General features: G+C 41.6%; 1 protein-coding gene across 1 annotated transcript in view; it reads left to right on the top strand.

Annotated features, from left to right (window-relative positions):
* The window catches only part of LOC126116362 (protocadherin-like wing polarity protein stan), a 365,097-nt gene that overhangs the window by 29,810 nt on the left and 320,416 nt on the right, over positions 1-14,871 (top strand). The window contains exon 4 of the mRNA XM_049915035.1: positions 7,253-7,395. Within this exon, the coding sequence (XP_049770992.1) occupies positions 7,253-7,395 (143 nt within the window). The remainder of the gene's footprint in view (positions 1-7,252; positions 7,396-14,871) is intronic.

Raw genomic sequence — 14,871 nt, 5'->3', positions numbered from 1 at the left:
TTTAGCTCAGAGGCAGACCAAGAATCTAAAAGTTTATATTGCACACATGAATTATGTAGCAGAGAATTCACTGGTCACATTACTGTCCAAAGATTATATTAAAGTGCTTTATTTGTTTGATGTGAATTTGGAAGATATGATGGCTTTAATATATGCAAAAAGCGTGACAACGCCGCTATTCAACACAGTCGGTGTGGTACTTCATAGGCCTACAGTGACTTGATAACAAATTTGGAACAGCTTGCCGTGAATGGAACTAACTCGCCATGCAAATTGAACTGGGGATGTGGAAATATCAGCATGTGACTGGCATGGACGGCTAATGAATGATCACACAACAACTCTCCAGCATGAGTGCTAGGCTGGGTCCACAGTGTACTAACTCCACAGGAGTGCTTCCTTGCTCCGCTTACTGCCACTTGCAAGTAAACACGGACATTAGCAGATCTGCGAATATAACACAAGGTGTGTGCCCTCCAAGGCAGATTCTTGAACTACTCCACTGTTCTACTAATGCCAATTCATCTGCCTCCATCAGAATGTCTGCTGGTGGAGATACTAAACCCATCCCCCCTTAATAAGCCATGTATGTCCAAAAATGACCAGGCTTGGGTCACGACCTCTTGTGTGGAACTGGAGAGAGTGCTGGGGAACCCAGCAGTGGACCGATTGCCAAAGAAGGCAACATAGACACCGCCAGGGCCAGCAGAAGAGTGGAAGGACGTGGAGGCTGCAGCAATGACGAGTCCACCAGTGGCAGCAGGGAGGAGGCCACCTATGTTGTCAAAGAGGGAGAGGAAGTGGAAGCAGAGTGGGGGGGGGATTCAAAATCCTTGGATTCCACAATGGCAGGTGGAGACACGAGCAACACTGGGTCCATGGATGTAGGTGATGGGAGGCAGGTGGTGGGTGCGAAGGCGGTGGCAACATTAGGGCATGCTGCCACAGGTTGGTGCCTGCTCTGGCAACAACGTTGCAGTCAACTCTCCCATTCAGCCAACCGGAAGGATGCCGAGGAGATACTTCAACTGGGCTTGGGTGCAGATGCTTGGCATGATTAGTCAGCAGCTTCCCACCAACATCCGCCACAAACAAGTGCCGACCTTTGTGGCCCACCTGACACCCAGTAGCAACTCCAGCTGCCGGCTGGAGGACCAGACCTAAACGGCGGCCACAGGAGGAAAACGTAGCGTGCCATGGTGATCCGTGGCATGAAAATCAGTGTCCGTCCAACAAATACAGGAGACCCCACAGCTGGTGCCCAGGCAAGTGTTCCACTGGACTGCACCTGTTGACCAGTGTCTTCCACTGATTAGCCAAGAAAATTGACAATGCATTGTCACAGGAAGAGGCAGACATAGACTTCTTCATTTGGGTCTTGAGTGTAGCCAAAAAGTGCTTCACCTCAGAGTGAGAAGTCAGATGAAATGGGGCTATAGCCATATGCTGAATACCATTGCAAAAGTCTTCAAACTGCCACAACACCCACTGCTTACCATTACTGTGCGCAAGGTTGCTGTCTGATCTCTCAATGGCAAAACTGACTGACAATGCACAAACAGTGGCAGTTGACAACTTGGACGATAGGTTGGCTACATATGGGAAATTTGACAACACACTGGGCACCAACAACCACATGCTTCCCAAAAATGTAGTGAATTGATGTGTACCCTGTCCCAAGAGCGCTCTGGGACCATGGAGACAACTGGTGTGGTGGTATGTCCTCGTTCTGAGCACAAGCCCCCAAAGGCCATACCAGATTTTCAATGCTATGATCAATCACTGGGCAGTACATCTAATGTCGCACTCACACCTTCATCTGAGTCATACCCCAGTGTGAAGCATGCAGCGACTAGACAATATGATGTTGCAGTGCCAGGGCAGTGCAGTGCAGTGCAATGCAGTGCCAGTGCCAGGGCTCAGCCCTCGACAACATTGCTCCTTTGTGGTAAGCAAGAGTATCTAAAGGACCTCCTGAACAACATTGAGTTGAGAATGGAGGAGAAAATATCCACACCTGACGAGACACACTCTGGCCAACTCTTCTGAACTGCTGAAACAATTTTCTGGAAAAGTGAGTCAGTGGCTCACGTGCTGTCCATGGAAAATCTGGCAGAGTCTGCTACAAGGCATCATCCCAATGCATTGCTGGGTGGACCCCAGCGGTAGCGGCAAAAATGCATCAGCAATGGTATGCTGGGCAATGGAGTGGTGACAAATGTCATAAGAATAGTTATTCTGAGAAAGGGGGCTCACTGCTGCAACCGGTTGACAGTCCTATCTGGCAGCATGGCACAAGGGCCAAATAAGGAAACCAACAGCTTGTGGTCACTGATGAACAGGAACTTTGCTCCGTACCGGAAGGTGCTGAAGTCTTTGACCCTGAAAACAGTAGCTAGCGCATCATTTTCCACCTGTGTGTAGTTCTGATACTGAAAGCATCTTCGAAGTGCAAGTGATTGCTGTCCAGGTTCCAGTGGGGCAGGACGACACCTATGCCTTGCTGGAATATGTTACAGACCAGGGAGAAAAGGTTTACCAGATGTAAAAGAATTCAAACAGGGATTACAACACAAATGCTACTTGAGAGACTGAAAAGGCCATTGGCAATCCACAGACCAGACAAACTTAATGTCCTTCTGACAAAGCCAGTTAAGAGGCTGTCAGATGGTGCAGCCTGTGGAATGAACTGAGCATAATATAAAATATTACCTTAAAAAGACTGGAGCTGTGTAAAGTCATTGGCCTCTAGTACCTGACAATGATCTTGATGTGGTTGTCCATGGGAGGGATACCACCTGTATTAAGCACATGATCCAAAACAATAACACTTCACGGGGAGAAAAACTACACTTCTCCAGCTTGCAAAGGCCATTCTGTAGGAGGCGTTGGAAAATTGACTGAAGGTTCCGTAAATGCCCGTCACTCAAATATCATCAGGGTAACTGATACAACAGAAAATATCCTGAATCAACTGCTCCAAATATTGTAGGTAAATTACCGGCACAGGCAGGTAAGCATCGCACAAGTTGATGCAGGAAAAATACTGACCCTCTGACAATTTCATCTTCCGTGGAATAGGATATGAATTTGCAGCACATTGCACATTGACCATCTGTTTAAAATCGCACCTAAAGTGGATGGCGCCTTTGGGCTTCTGAATTACCACCAAAGGAATAGCGACTCGGCCTTTACCTTGTCATGCATTATGAAGGAAATAGAGTGGGGGCAACAGAATTTCAGGATCACTGCCGACGTGAGAGAAACATACCTCAAAATTGTCTGCCTGGCCCAAGATATTCTCTAACAGTGGGCTATATGACCACAGTAAAGAGTCCAAGTCTCGAAAAGGAATGGATTGGGACACTAAATTCATGATTTGAATGGTGAAAACAGGAAAGATGTTAGGTCTGAAGATATTTTGGGCCAACGGTGAATAGACCACTAACAATGTAAGTTGGCATTCCACATTCTTGTAATGTGTGGAGATGGAGAATTGCCCTCGCAAGGGAATGCACTGTATGTTGTAAGACACAACCTGATGGAGTGGCTGGAACTCTGAGCACCCCAAGATCCTTAAAGTATCCAAATCAATGAGACTATCTGATGCCCCTGTGTCTATTAGAAATTCGACCAGTAACCCATCCACAATCAGTGCAACAGAATACACTGCGGTGACATGCATGGGGCCTTGGAGGCAGCCCCCAAATCCAGTGAAAACACCATGGTGCCTGATAATGGACTCGTGGCCTTTCAGCTTGCCAGGTGACCTATCCATCAGCATACTCCACACATGACCCCCACATGCCACTAGTGACATTTGGGGCGGGACCACTGACATGCCCAGCGAGTAGGGGGAACGATGCCGAGGACCCAAAGATCACTGCTGGAGGGAATTAAGATACTATGAGCGGTGTGAACCTGCTGAGGTAAGACAGGGTGTGCCGTGACACCTCTAAATGGGCATTTTTAATGGCAGCAACACAAGGCAACTAGGCGGGAGGTGAGGCCGCAAGGAATCCCTTGGGGTACCAAGGTCTGTTTACCGTGCACACCCAATTGAGCCATCTGCAACTATCAGGAAGGATGTCCCTCACTGCCACCATAAGCTCATACAATTCTGCAATTTGGGCAGCATTAGCTAAAGAAGGGTCGGACAAGGTCAACACCCTCATCTGAACCTTATGGTCAGGAGCTAACCTGACAATCATAAGCGGTTGCACATTTTGGGCATTTGAAATGACACTTATGCGAGAGGCCCAGCAAGTCTCCAATCCAGGCTACATATGACTGGCCAGGGCACTTATGGCGCTGGTTAAACCACAACAGTACAGCTACCAGATAAGTTTGATGGATAAGTTTGATGGTCATAATATTGCATAAGCACAGGCAACATAAAACTCATCAAAGAAAAGCTTCTCGTGCTCAGAGGAGGAGTTCAGTTTTTGGACAAATTCATATAAACCCAGGCTGCTGGACAACATCCACTGGATTGAAGATATGCTGCATGTGACTGAGGAGCAAGAACCAGCACATGCAATTATCACTCATCGGAACTGGCAAATGACGTCAGGGACGACAAGAATGGAGGAGAAAACTGCCCTTTCTCCCCCATGTCAAGGAAGGGAAAGGTGGCAAAGCAAGTCTGCATTCTGAGTTATTAGTGCCTGCGACTGCTCCTGTTGTTGCTGGAGAAATGCCATGTTCATGGTTGGCCAAAGTGAACATGAGGAAAGAAAAAGAAAACAGGGGTGTCACACATGTAAGAATGTCGTTTGTTAACACTTCAGTATCTGCAGAAGGTGTGATAACTCCACTACTTGACTTGGTCAGTGCGGTACTTCACAGGCCAATGGTGGCTCAGTAACAGCAAGGGAGCAGAACTCTGTGAATGGAACTAACTTGCCGTATGAACTTCAGGAAGCAGAACACCCATACCCATGGAGATACAAACACAACAACAACAACTCAGCATGCGGTTGACATTAGCATCTAAAGACTGGGCACGCAACCCCTCTCAGCATGAGTATTGGGCTAGGTCTGTGGTGGTTTAACTCCGCAGGAGCATTGCCTGCTCTACTTGCTGCCAGTAACAAATAAACATTGACATCAGGGAGGCTGCAGATAAGATGCGACATGTGCGCCCACCATGGCAGGTTTCCTGAACTACCCCGCTGTTCTACCCATGCCAGTTTATCCATTGTGATGTCCACTGGTGGAATACTGAAGTGGCAAACAAGTTAGAAATTCAAACTTTAATGACGGTGGAAATATGAACTTGCAGAGTTTTGGTAGCATACTGGTTTCTGAAGTCGGGCATCTATTTTGAATACTCACCTGAAGACGAAATCTGAACTCTTCACAAATTTTCTAACTTTGTTAACTTGTTCAAATATGTTATTATGTTTTGTCTTAGAGGAAGATGCCTTTTAAGATGTTAAGCGTTTTTGAATTCATTTACACCTTCACCTGGAATGGCCTCTTTATCAATAGCACTTAAAAAACATCTAATCCTCCTTGTTTTATCTTCCAGGTAAAATAACTCCTGACTTAAAATTTAAAAAAGTGAAATCCGTTTATCATTTTGTGTGCTTTTTGGTCCTATGCCATCTTTAAAACTGACAAGTAGTTAACTTTTTCATTTCTTCTAATATTTTTTTTTGCATTGTAAATAATTGTCTTGCACTGGTGATATTTGAGTAAAACTCTTAATTATGAGATCTGTTCAAAAAATTCCAGAACTTTGTCCACAAAGTTTTTCTATGCTTCCCTTCTTATTGTACACGGTCTCCTTCGAAATACTCTCCTCCACAATTGATACACCACTCCCACCGGTGTTTCCACTTCTGGAAACAGGCTTGTTATTCCTGTTGCTGTATTCTGCAAAGTACCATCTGTGAATTTTCTTTTATCTAGTCTATCATTGCAAATCTTTGTTCTTTTAAGAGAGTTTTTAACTTTGGAAATAAAAACAAGTCTGCAGGGGCCAGGTCTGGAGAGTACGGAGGATGTGGCAGCACAGTGATTTCGTTTTTTGTGCAATAGTCGTGCACCAACAGGGAAGAATGTGTGGGTGCGTTATCGTGATGCAAGAGCCATGAATTGTCTCGCCTCATTTCAGGCCGTTTCCTTCTCACATTTTTTCACAGGTGTCATGATAAGTCCCAATAGAAACATCGATTAACAGTTTGTCCCTGTGACTTGAATTCACGTTGAACTAATCCTTAAAAAAAAGTAAATAAATAAATAAATAAATAAAATCAGCATGGCTTTGACTGTTGACCTGACCTGTCGAGCTTTCTTTTTCTTAGAGAACCTTTCCTGACCCCTTGTGCAGATTGAACCTTGGTCTCAACATCGTAACTGTAGACTCACGTCTCATCTTCAATTATGATTCTCTGAAGGAATATCTCGTTCTCATTTTCATGATCCCAAAAGCTCTTTACAGACTGTGAGGCGAATGTCGTTCTGGTTATGATTCATAAGCCATGGGATGAACTTGGCGGCAACAAGATGCATTCCAAGATTCTGTGTCAGGCTTTCATGACATGATGCAACTGAAATGTTACATTCATTTGCAATATCTCGGACAATCGGTCTTTGATTGACATGCACAGTTTTGTTGTCGTTCCTGACATGAGTGTAGTCGGCAGATGTCGAAGGGCGTCCTCAACGAGAGTCAACTTTAACTTTGTCTGGCGATTTTTAAAACGTGAACAATTCATAACACTTGAGAATGGCTTAAGCACTCATCACCGTAGCCTTCCTGCATCATTTGGCGTGTTTGTGTAAAGGTTTTCTTGAGTTTCATTCTTTTTGCTCCAACTTACTATTGGCACAAAATTACGAATGTTCCAGAATTTTTTGAACAGAACTTATATGTTATTTTGCAGAAAAAGATTTTATTTTCTTTTAAAATTTGTTCACATATGAAAAACAAGACAAGCTTGATTTCTCTTTCTCTCTCTCTCTTTATCCATCTATCTATCTTTATCTCTCTCCATTTCTGTCAGAAACATCAAGGAGGGAGTGAGGAAGAGAGAGAGAGAGAGAGAGAGAGAGAGACTAAACTGGAAAAATGGCAAGAGTCTATCTTTAAAGCTATTGTTATTTTCTGATTTGTTGTATATTTCTGTGGCAACTACAACTTATCTGCCATTGTGTGGTTTCTGTTTTATTTTTTTCCTTCCTGGAATTTTCGTTATTACAATAGTAATTGAATTAATTTAGAATATTTTAATACATTTTTCAGATGGTGGAAGTCCGAGTCGTTCCAATACTACACAACTATTAGTTAATGTGAAAGATGTGAATGATAATGCTCCAAGATTTTTTACATACTTATTCCAAGAATCTGTGTCTGAAAGTGTTCCAGTTGGATTTAGTATAGTGAGAGTAAGTTTCCAAATGTGGTGGTGGTGGTAGTAATAGTAGTATTAGCTGCAGCAGCTGTAGTAGCAGCAGCTTTTGTTTGAAATTTTCTACTGCTGTATTCTGTAAATCAGTTATGCAACTTTTATACACTATTATAGATCTTTCTGTAGTTTTGTTATTTGTTTCTTCTTAAAGGTTTATTTTTCTCATGCTTCTGGTTTCCTACTAAAGTACAATTCTTTATGAGGCCATTTATATTTCATAAGAAGAAACTTACCGTGGGTCTTTAATTGATGCTAGCTGATCATTCTTGGGAGATACCTGTAACAGGAATTGTTGCCATAAGTAATATTAGAGGCATTTTATTCACGTAACAGTTAACTTAGGATCAGCCTCCTGATCTCTTAGTAACCAGAAGCAACTTGTGACTTTTCTGCAGAAAATTTATTGTCACAGGAAGCAGAAAAGAAAACATCAGTACATAAAGTTCTACAGCCACTGGGTACACACACATAAAAACATATAGTATTAATTACCTACTAAACTGATATATCAGAAAGCAGTGTATGTAAAGTAAGTCTGATTTGGTATTTAACCGTATCTCCCCTCTTCCCACTTCGCCTCATTCCTCTCCCTCCCCTTCCCCATTTCCCTTCCCCTTCCTATGTCACCCCTCTCCCTCTCTCTTTCCCCCACCCCTTTCTTTCTATCTATAGTGTTTGTATTTGCTGCCTTTTGATTTGATATATAGAATGGTTATGTATCTATAGTTGATTTTGATTTTTGTAGTGGGTATTACCAATAACTTGTGGTCTTATATAGTGAAGCTTTTTATCGAAAAGTTTTGACTTTATTTCTTATCAGTTGTCATCGGGAACCACTTGGTATAATTAAGCCATCTCTTCCGGGGGCATCCAATATTTCTTTTGTGTTCTTCACAACCTGAATGATCCATTTACTTGGTCTATATGTTAGGGTCTTGCCTTACTGTGCGCACATTGCCATTTCAAGCATATATGTCTTTCTAGGATGTCTGATAGCTGTGTTGTTTTTCTGATGACCTCATTTCTGATTATATCCGCGAAGCTGTTTTCCAACAGTGCATCTCCATTGCTCTCTGTGGACACTGTAATTTATGAGTCCTCACCTTTGTGACAGCTAATGTTTCTATACTGTGAGTTAGTACTAGTAGGATGCAGGTATTGTATGATTTTGTTTTTAGATTAGATTAGATTTGATTTGTTTTCATTCCATAGATCCAAAAATGAGATGATTCTTGCGTATGTGAAACATGTCAGAAAGTATAACATAAAAACATAAAACATTTGAATATAATACTTACTACCCTGATCATTTTGGAGCTCAATTTCATATGTCATAACAGATGTTTTTGAAAGCTTGCAGCTGTCATTCATTATTTAAATAATGAAATACTGCACTAGTTATGAATTTTTTCATGCTTAGCATGACATGTTTCGAGAATTTTTTCTCGTTGTGAAGTGCAGATATGTAAATAAGTATTTTATATCATGTTTGAATATGTAGTGTTATGCGCCTCTTGCATCGTAGAAAACCACATGCACACACACAAACTATCACTCACATTGTTTGTGTAACATCACAAAAAATAAATACCGTCAAACGGGGTGATTTCGGACACCGGGGCGTACTCGGACAGTATGGCTTATTTGCTGTTTGCCACTGCATAGAAACAAAGAGTTACTTATTTTAATGTCCATGCACCAGTGATTTTGAGTGCAACATTGCATTTATCGCTTTCCACAACTTTTATTTTGCGTAAATTGTTTCCCTAGGTGAATAATTGATGAACAGTCTCAGTGTTAAAAAGCCATGCATTATTGTAAAGTGGAAGTGGAAACTTTCTATTGTTGCACCAAGTGGGAAGTTATTGTAACCGTAATTGTTGATGCGCTCAGACGTTAACAGCATTGAGACAATTTCTGTACAATTTTGTCTAGTTTCTCTTGCAAGGTTATAAAATAACGCCGGTTTTTGTAAAACTGTGTATTGTGTGGGGTGATTTTGGACAATGCCAAGAATGTATAAAAGCAGGAGAGGTGCTACAGTATAGTGTAATTATGTCCTGGAACTTTACTTTTACATAAAGCTGTTCGTGATATTCAGAGAGGTAAATTATTGTACAGAAAAGCGTGTGATTTGTATGGTATACCAAAATCAATCCTTCAAAATAAAGTGCAGGAAGCACATAAAAAAAACGACAGTCAGAAGATCTTTCCATTCGCTTAAGCGAAAATATTAAACGAGCTCTTGCAGAAGTGAACAAAGAGACTGTTAAGATGTTTTTCTCCAATATCAAGGCAAAGCTGGAAAATCTCCCACCTATTAACATGATCAACTGTGATGAAACCAACATGTCAAATGATCCAGGCAAGCAGCAGATATTTAAGAAACGAGGGAGTAAGCATGCTGAAAAAGTGATGGAATCATCAAAATCTAGTGTCTCAATAATGATGGCAGCTAGTGCTGATGGTAAACTGCTTCCTCTGTACATCCTTTACAAATCAGAGCATTTGTGGGACACGTGGCAAGAAGGTGGACCACAAGGAACCCGTTTCAGTAGGAACAAAATTGGATGATTTGACCTGTCAGTATTTGAAGACTGGTTCTTTACAATCACTTGGCCTTATTTGAAGAGGCAAAACAGGCCAACAGTCATGATTGGAGACAACTTATCCAGTCACGTGTCTTTCCGTGTTATTGAAGAGTGTAAGCAGAACAATATTTCTTTCATTCTCCTTCACCCCAATAGCACGCACCTCCTCCAACCGCTTGATGTAAGCTTCTTCAGGCCAATGAAAGCAGCGTGGTGAACTGTATTAACTGATTGGAAGAAACACACTCGTGGGACCATTTCCAGGGATGCCTTCCCATCTCTTCTGAAGCAGACACTGACTAAGATTTCAGCAAATGCCAAGGAAAACAAAAAGGGTGGATTTCGTGCCATGGGCCTAATCCCTTTTGATCCAGATCATGTCTTACGAAAATTGCCTGATAATGAGGAGAGCCAGCAAAGCAACGCATACGCATGGTCTTCCAGTTTTGAAGAAATGCTCAAAGAAATTTGTTATTCTCCAAATAAGCTTGGTAGCTCCCACTGCTGCCACCGGAAACTAGACGTTCAACCTGGAAAATCAATCACTGGTCGAGATTTTCAAGGAAACGAAAACAGTGCTGAAAGAAGTAACTGCTTCTAGCAGTAGTGAAAGTGAAAACAACACATCATCCAATGAAGTTTTACTGCTGAAGGAAATGCTTTTCTTGTTGCAGAGTACAAATATACCGTATTTACTCGAATCTAAGCCGCACTCGAATCTAAGCCGCACCTGAAATATGAGACTCGAAATAAGGGGAAAAAAAAAAATTCCGAAATCTAAGCCGCACCTGAAATTTGAGACTCGAAATTCAAGGGGCGAGAAAAGTTTTAGGCCGCACCTCCAAATGGAAACAAAGTTGGTCCATTGTAATATGAGACACAATTTAGGTCGAATGAATGACGATACAGCTACAGTAGTTTGGTTCGAGTCGAAAGCTTAGCAGTTAAGCTTTACCAGGTAGCCATTGCTATGCGTCAGCTGCTCCGTCCGTATTTATACGGATACCCTTCCTTTTTCACGTGCTTCGTCTGGTTTGAATCGATTGCTTATTTTGCTTTGATCTGATAAGAGCCGTTTTCAATGTTATAGGTGTTTACGTCAGTCACTGTAAGCTGAAAATGCATTACTATACTGTGTCATGCATTGTTTGTCGCATTCTGATAGTGCGTGTTTACGGCCTGTCCCTGCTCGCGGCATGGCTTGCTTTTGTGCGCGCTACCGCCGCCTACAATTAAAAAAAGAGAGGAATCGTCACATTAGCGAAACAATGGCAAGAGACTGCTATTTGTTGTTACTTACACTGCTGCTTTCTTTGATAATGATCAACAAGAACCAAATAATAGACTGCGTATGATATAACATGTTCTGAACGAAAGTTTGGTGAAAATTTTTCTCCGTTTGAAAATCTTTGCGGCCGCTTCTTTAGTACATCAAATTCTGCACAGAAATTACTCATCTTAGATTTAAAAATCTAGTCAGTTGCCGTGCTTCATTTCTGACTGTATCACTATTAGGCATAAGAGTAATACGAATATAAACATGACACGATACGTATATTCTTCCGTGTTTGCTGTTGTCTCACTCTAGTTTCGTAGTTTATTTGGCAGACAGGATTTAAATGAGATAGAAGCAAACACGAAAGAATACATGGCAAAATGTTTATATTCGTATTATTCTTGTGGTGAAGAGAATACTGCATGTGATTCACATTTCATCAGGTTCCTATTAGCAACCATCTCTTCTCACAGGTAGGAAAAAATTCAGAACGTAGAGTTGGCCATATTGACAAAAATCCCAGTATTACCAGTCGGATTTTCGTAGTACATTGAAATTCGAAGATGAACAATACGGAATTTGTATTTACTTTGTTGGATAATGTATGAAAATGCAGTGGTCGAAACTCGGGCGGAGAAAAATGCTCATCTTCCAATTTTTTTTTTTTTTTTTTTTTTTTTTAATTTTATTTACTGACACAGAGGTTTTGGCGCCAGTATTTATCTTTGTGCCTACAAAGGATGCCTGTGTAGCGCTACATACATTCGACGGCAGAAGTTAGTTGTGGCGGCACCTATCAACATTTTTCAGAACTTCCGCTTGCTTTGCACTCGATTCTAAGCCGCAGGTGGTTTTTTGGATTACAAAAACCAGAAAAAAAGTGCGGCTTAGATTCGAGTAAATACGGTAAATGTGGAAACAAGGAGCAAACAAGGCAGTATGTTGGAGTGGCCACATATGTTGGTGCTACAGAAGTAAGTGTGAAATTCTTGCGCCCAAACGAGAACAGTAAAAACAAATTTGTGTTTCCTAATGTGCCCGATGAAGACACAACCCAAAAAATGCAAATTTTGAGAATACTTCCCACACCAGTTGAGAAGAGAGGAATGTTCATTTTTCGAGAAGATGTGCTTTAGACTCGAAGACAATGTTTATTTAAAGTGTTTGCAACTTAATTTAGAATGATGAATGAGAAAAATTATTTTGACCTTTTAGTTAAAATACTTTGTTTGTTTCTGTCTGTTTCTAATACTTCAGTTAAGAACTGTAAAATATTTTTATTTAAATTCTTGCAAAATATAAACTTATCTGTAATATATAAAATTCATTATATCATTCCATATGACTTATTCGTAACAAAGGGCTACCTTAAAAAGTGTAAAATGTCACCAAAATGAAATAAAAAGCATGTAGAATTTAAAAAAAGGCAGTAACTGTCCGAATTCGCTCTCTATATACTGTAACTTCGGACAGAGATTTAAAAAGCACATGTGTCCGGAATCACCCCAATCCATGGGGTGACTTTGGACACTTTATTTAACTGCCTCAGATAAATATGTGTAACGAATATTTTATTCGTTACACATATACCCTACGACTTCCATAACAATCAATTTAATCCAACAATATATATGAAAGCTACAATCAAAATAACGCCAAAACCATACGAAATCACCCTGTTTGATGGTACGTAAATATTGCACTTGACAACAAGAATAAATTCTCGAAACACATTTTGCTCAGCATGAATAAGATTCGTAACCAGTGCTGTGTTTAACTAAAAACATTTTAGCTACGCAAAGTGAATGACAGTGTCAACTAGTGCTCCAAGTGGCCATACAGTTTGGAAATTGTTGTGATTGGTCATGATATCTTTATTTGAACAAACGTAGTTACTCCCATCAGCCACAACGCCAAGTAGAGCTTGGCAGCAGCAGGAGATACGGCATGAATTGTTCCAACTTTTACAAGTTTACCAGTTCAGATCCACTGAATAGAGTGCGCTGGTATTAAGAAGCTTTTCCACAAAATATTTGTAAACACTGCTGGACGGCCAACATTGGGCCAGCATCATTTTTTTGTAATGCGTAAATTACAAGAAAGTTATAAATATGCTGACACAAAATCAGGTGCAAATTAACATTGTGGGCACAGGAAGTTTGATGGGACTGATAAAAAATGTCATAAATGGTGGGAAAATGTTAATTTCGGGAATGTAAAAGTATGTGTGTGTGTGTGTGTGTGTGTGTGTATATATATATATATATATATATATATATATATATATATATATATATATATATATATATATATATATAATAGAGGGAAACATTCCACGTGGGAAAAATATATTTAAAAAGAAAGATGATGAGACTTACCAAACAAAAGCGCTGGCAGGTCGATAGACACACAAACAAACACAAACATACACACAAAATCTAGCTTTCGCAACCAATGGTTGCCTCGTCAGGAAAGAGGGAAGGAGAGGGAAAGACAAAAGGATTTGGGTTTTAAGGGAGAGGGTAAGGAGTCATTCCAATCCCGGGAGCGGAAAGACTTACCTTAGGGGGAAAAAAGGAGGAAAAAAGGACAGGTATACACTCGCACACACACACATATCCATCCTCATATACACAGACACAAGCAGACGTTCCACAACTGTGGTACTTGATCGTCGGGAGTATGTGACTGAGGGACTGCGTCAGCTTTCAGACAACACTACTTACAAAGTTTGCCAAGGCAATCCCATTCCTGATGTCCAGGCGGAGCTTCAAGGAATCCTCAGAACCTTAGGCCCCCTACAAAACCTTTCACCCGACTCCATCAACCTCCTGACCCCACCAACACCCCGCACCCCTACCTTCTACCTTCTTCCCAAAATTCACAAACCCAATCATCCCGGCCGTCCCATTGTAGCTGGTTACCAAGCCCCCACCGAACGCATCTCTGCCTACGTAGATCAACACCTTCAGCCCATTACATGCAGTCTCCCATCCTTCATCAAAGACACCAACCACTTTCTCGAACGCCTGGAATCCCTACCCAGTCTGTTACCCCCGGAAACCATCCTTGTAACCATTGATGCCACTTCCTTATACACAAATATTCCGCATGTCCAGGGCCTCGCTGCGATGGAGCACTTCCTTTCACGCCGATCACCTGCCGCCCTACCTAAAACCTCTTTCCTCATTACCTTAGCCAGCTTCATCCTGACCCACAACTTCTTCACTTTTGAAGGCCAGACATACCAACAATTAAAGGGAACAGCCATGAGTACCAGGATGGCCCCCTCGTATGCCAACCTATTCATGGGTCGCTTACAGGAAGCCTTCTTGGTTACCCAGGCCTGCCAACCCGAAGTTTGGTACAGATTTATTGATGACATTTTCATGATCTGGACTCACAGTGAAGAAGAACTCCAGAATTTCCTCTCCAACCTCAACTCCTTTGGTTCCATCAGATTCACCTGGTCCCACTCCAAATCCCATGCCACTTTCCTTGACGTTGACCTCCACCTGTCCAATGGCCAGCTTCACACGTCCGTCCACATCAAACCCACCAACAAGCAACAGTACCTCCATTATGA

This window comes from Schistocerca cancellata, chromosome 1 (assembly GCF_023864275.1).
Source record: "Schistocerca cancellata isolate TAMUIC-IGC-003103 chromosome 1, iqSchCanc2.1, whole genome shotgun sequence".
Classification (NCBI taxonomy): Eukaryota; Metazoa; Arthropoda; class Insecta; order Orthoptera; family Acrididae; genus Schistocerca; species Schistocerca cancellata.
Note: the sequence above shows the minus strand (reverse complement) of the source record. Positions and strands in the feature narration are given on the sequence as shown.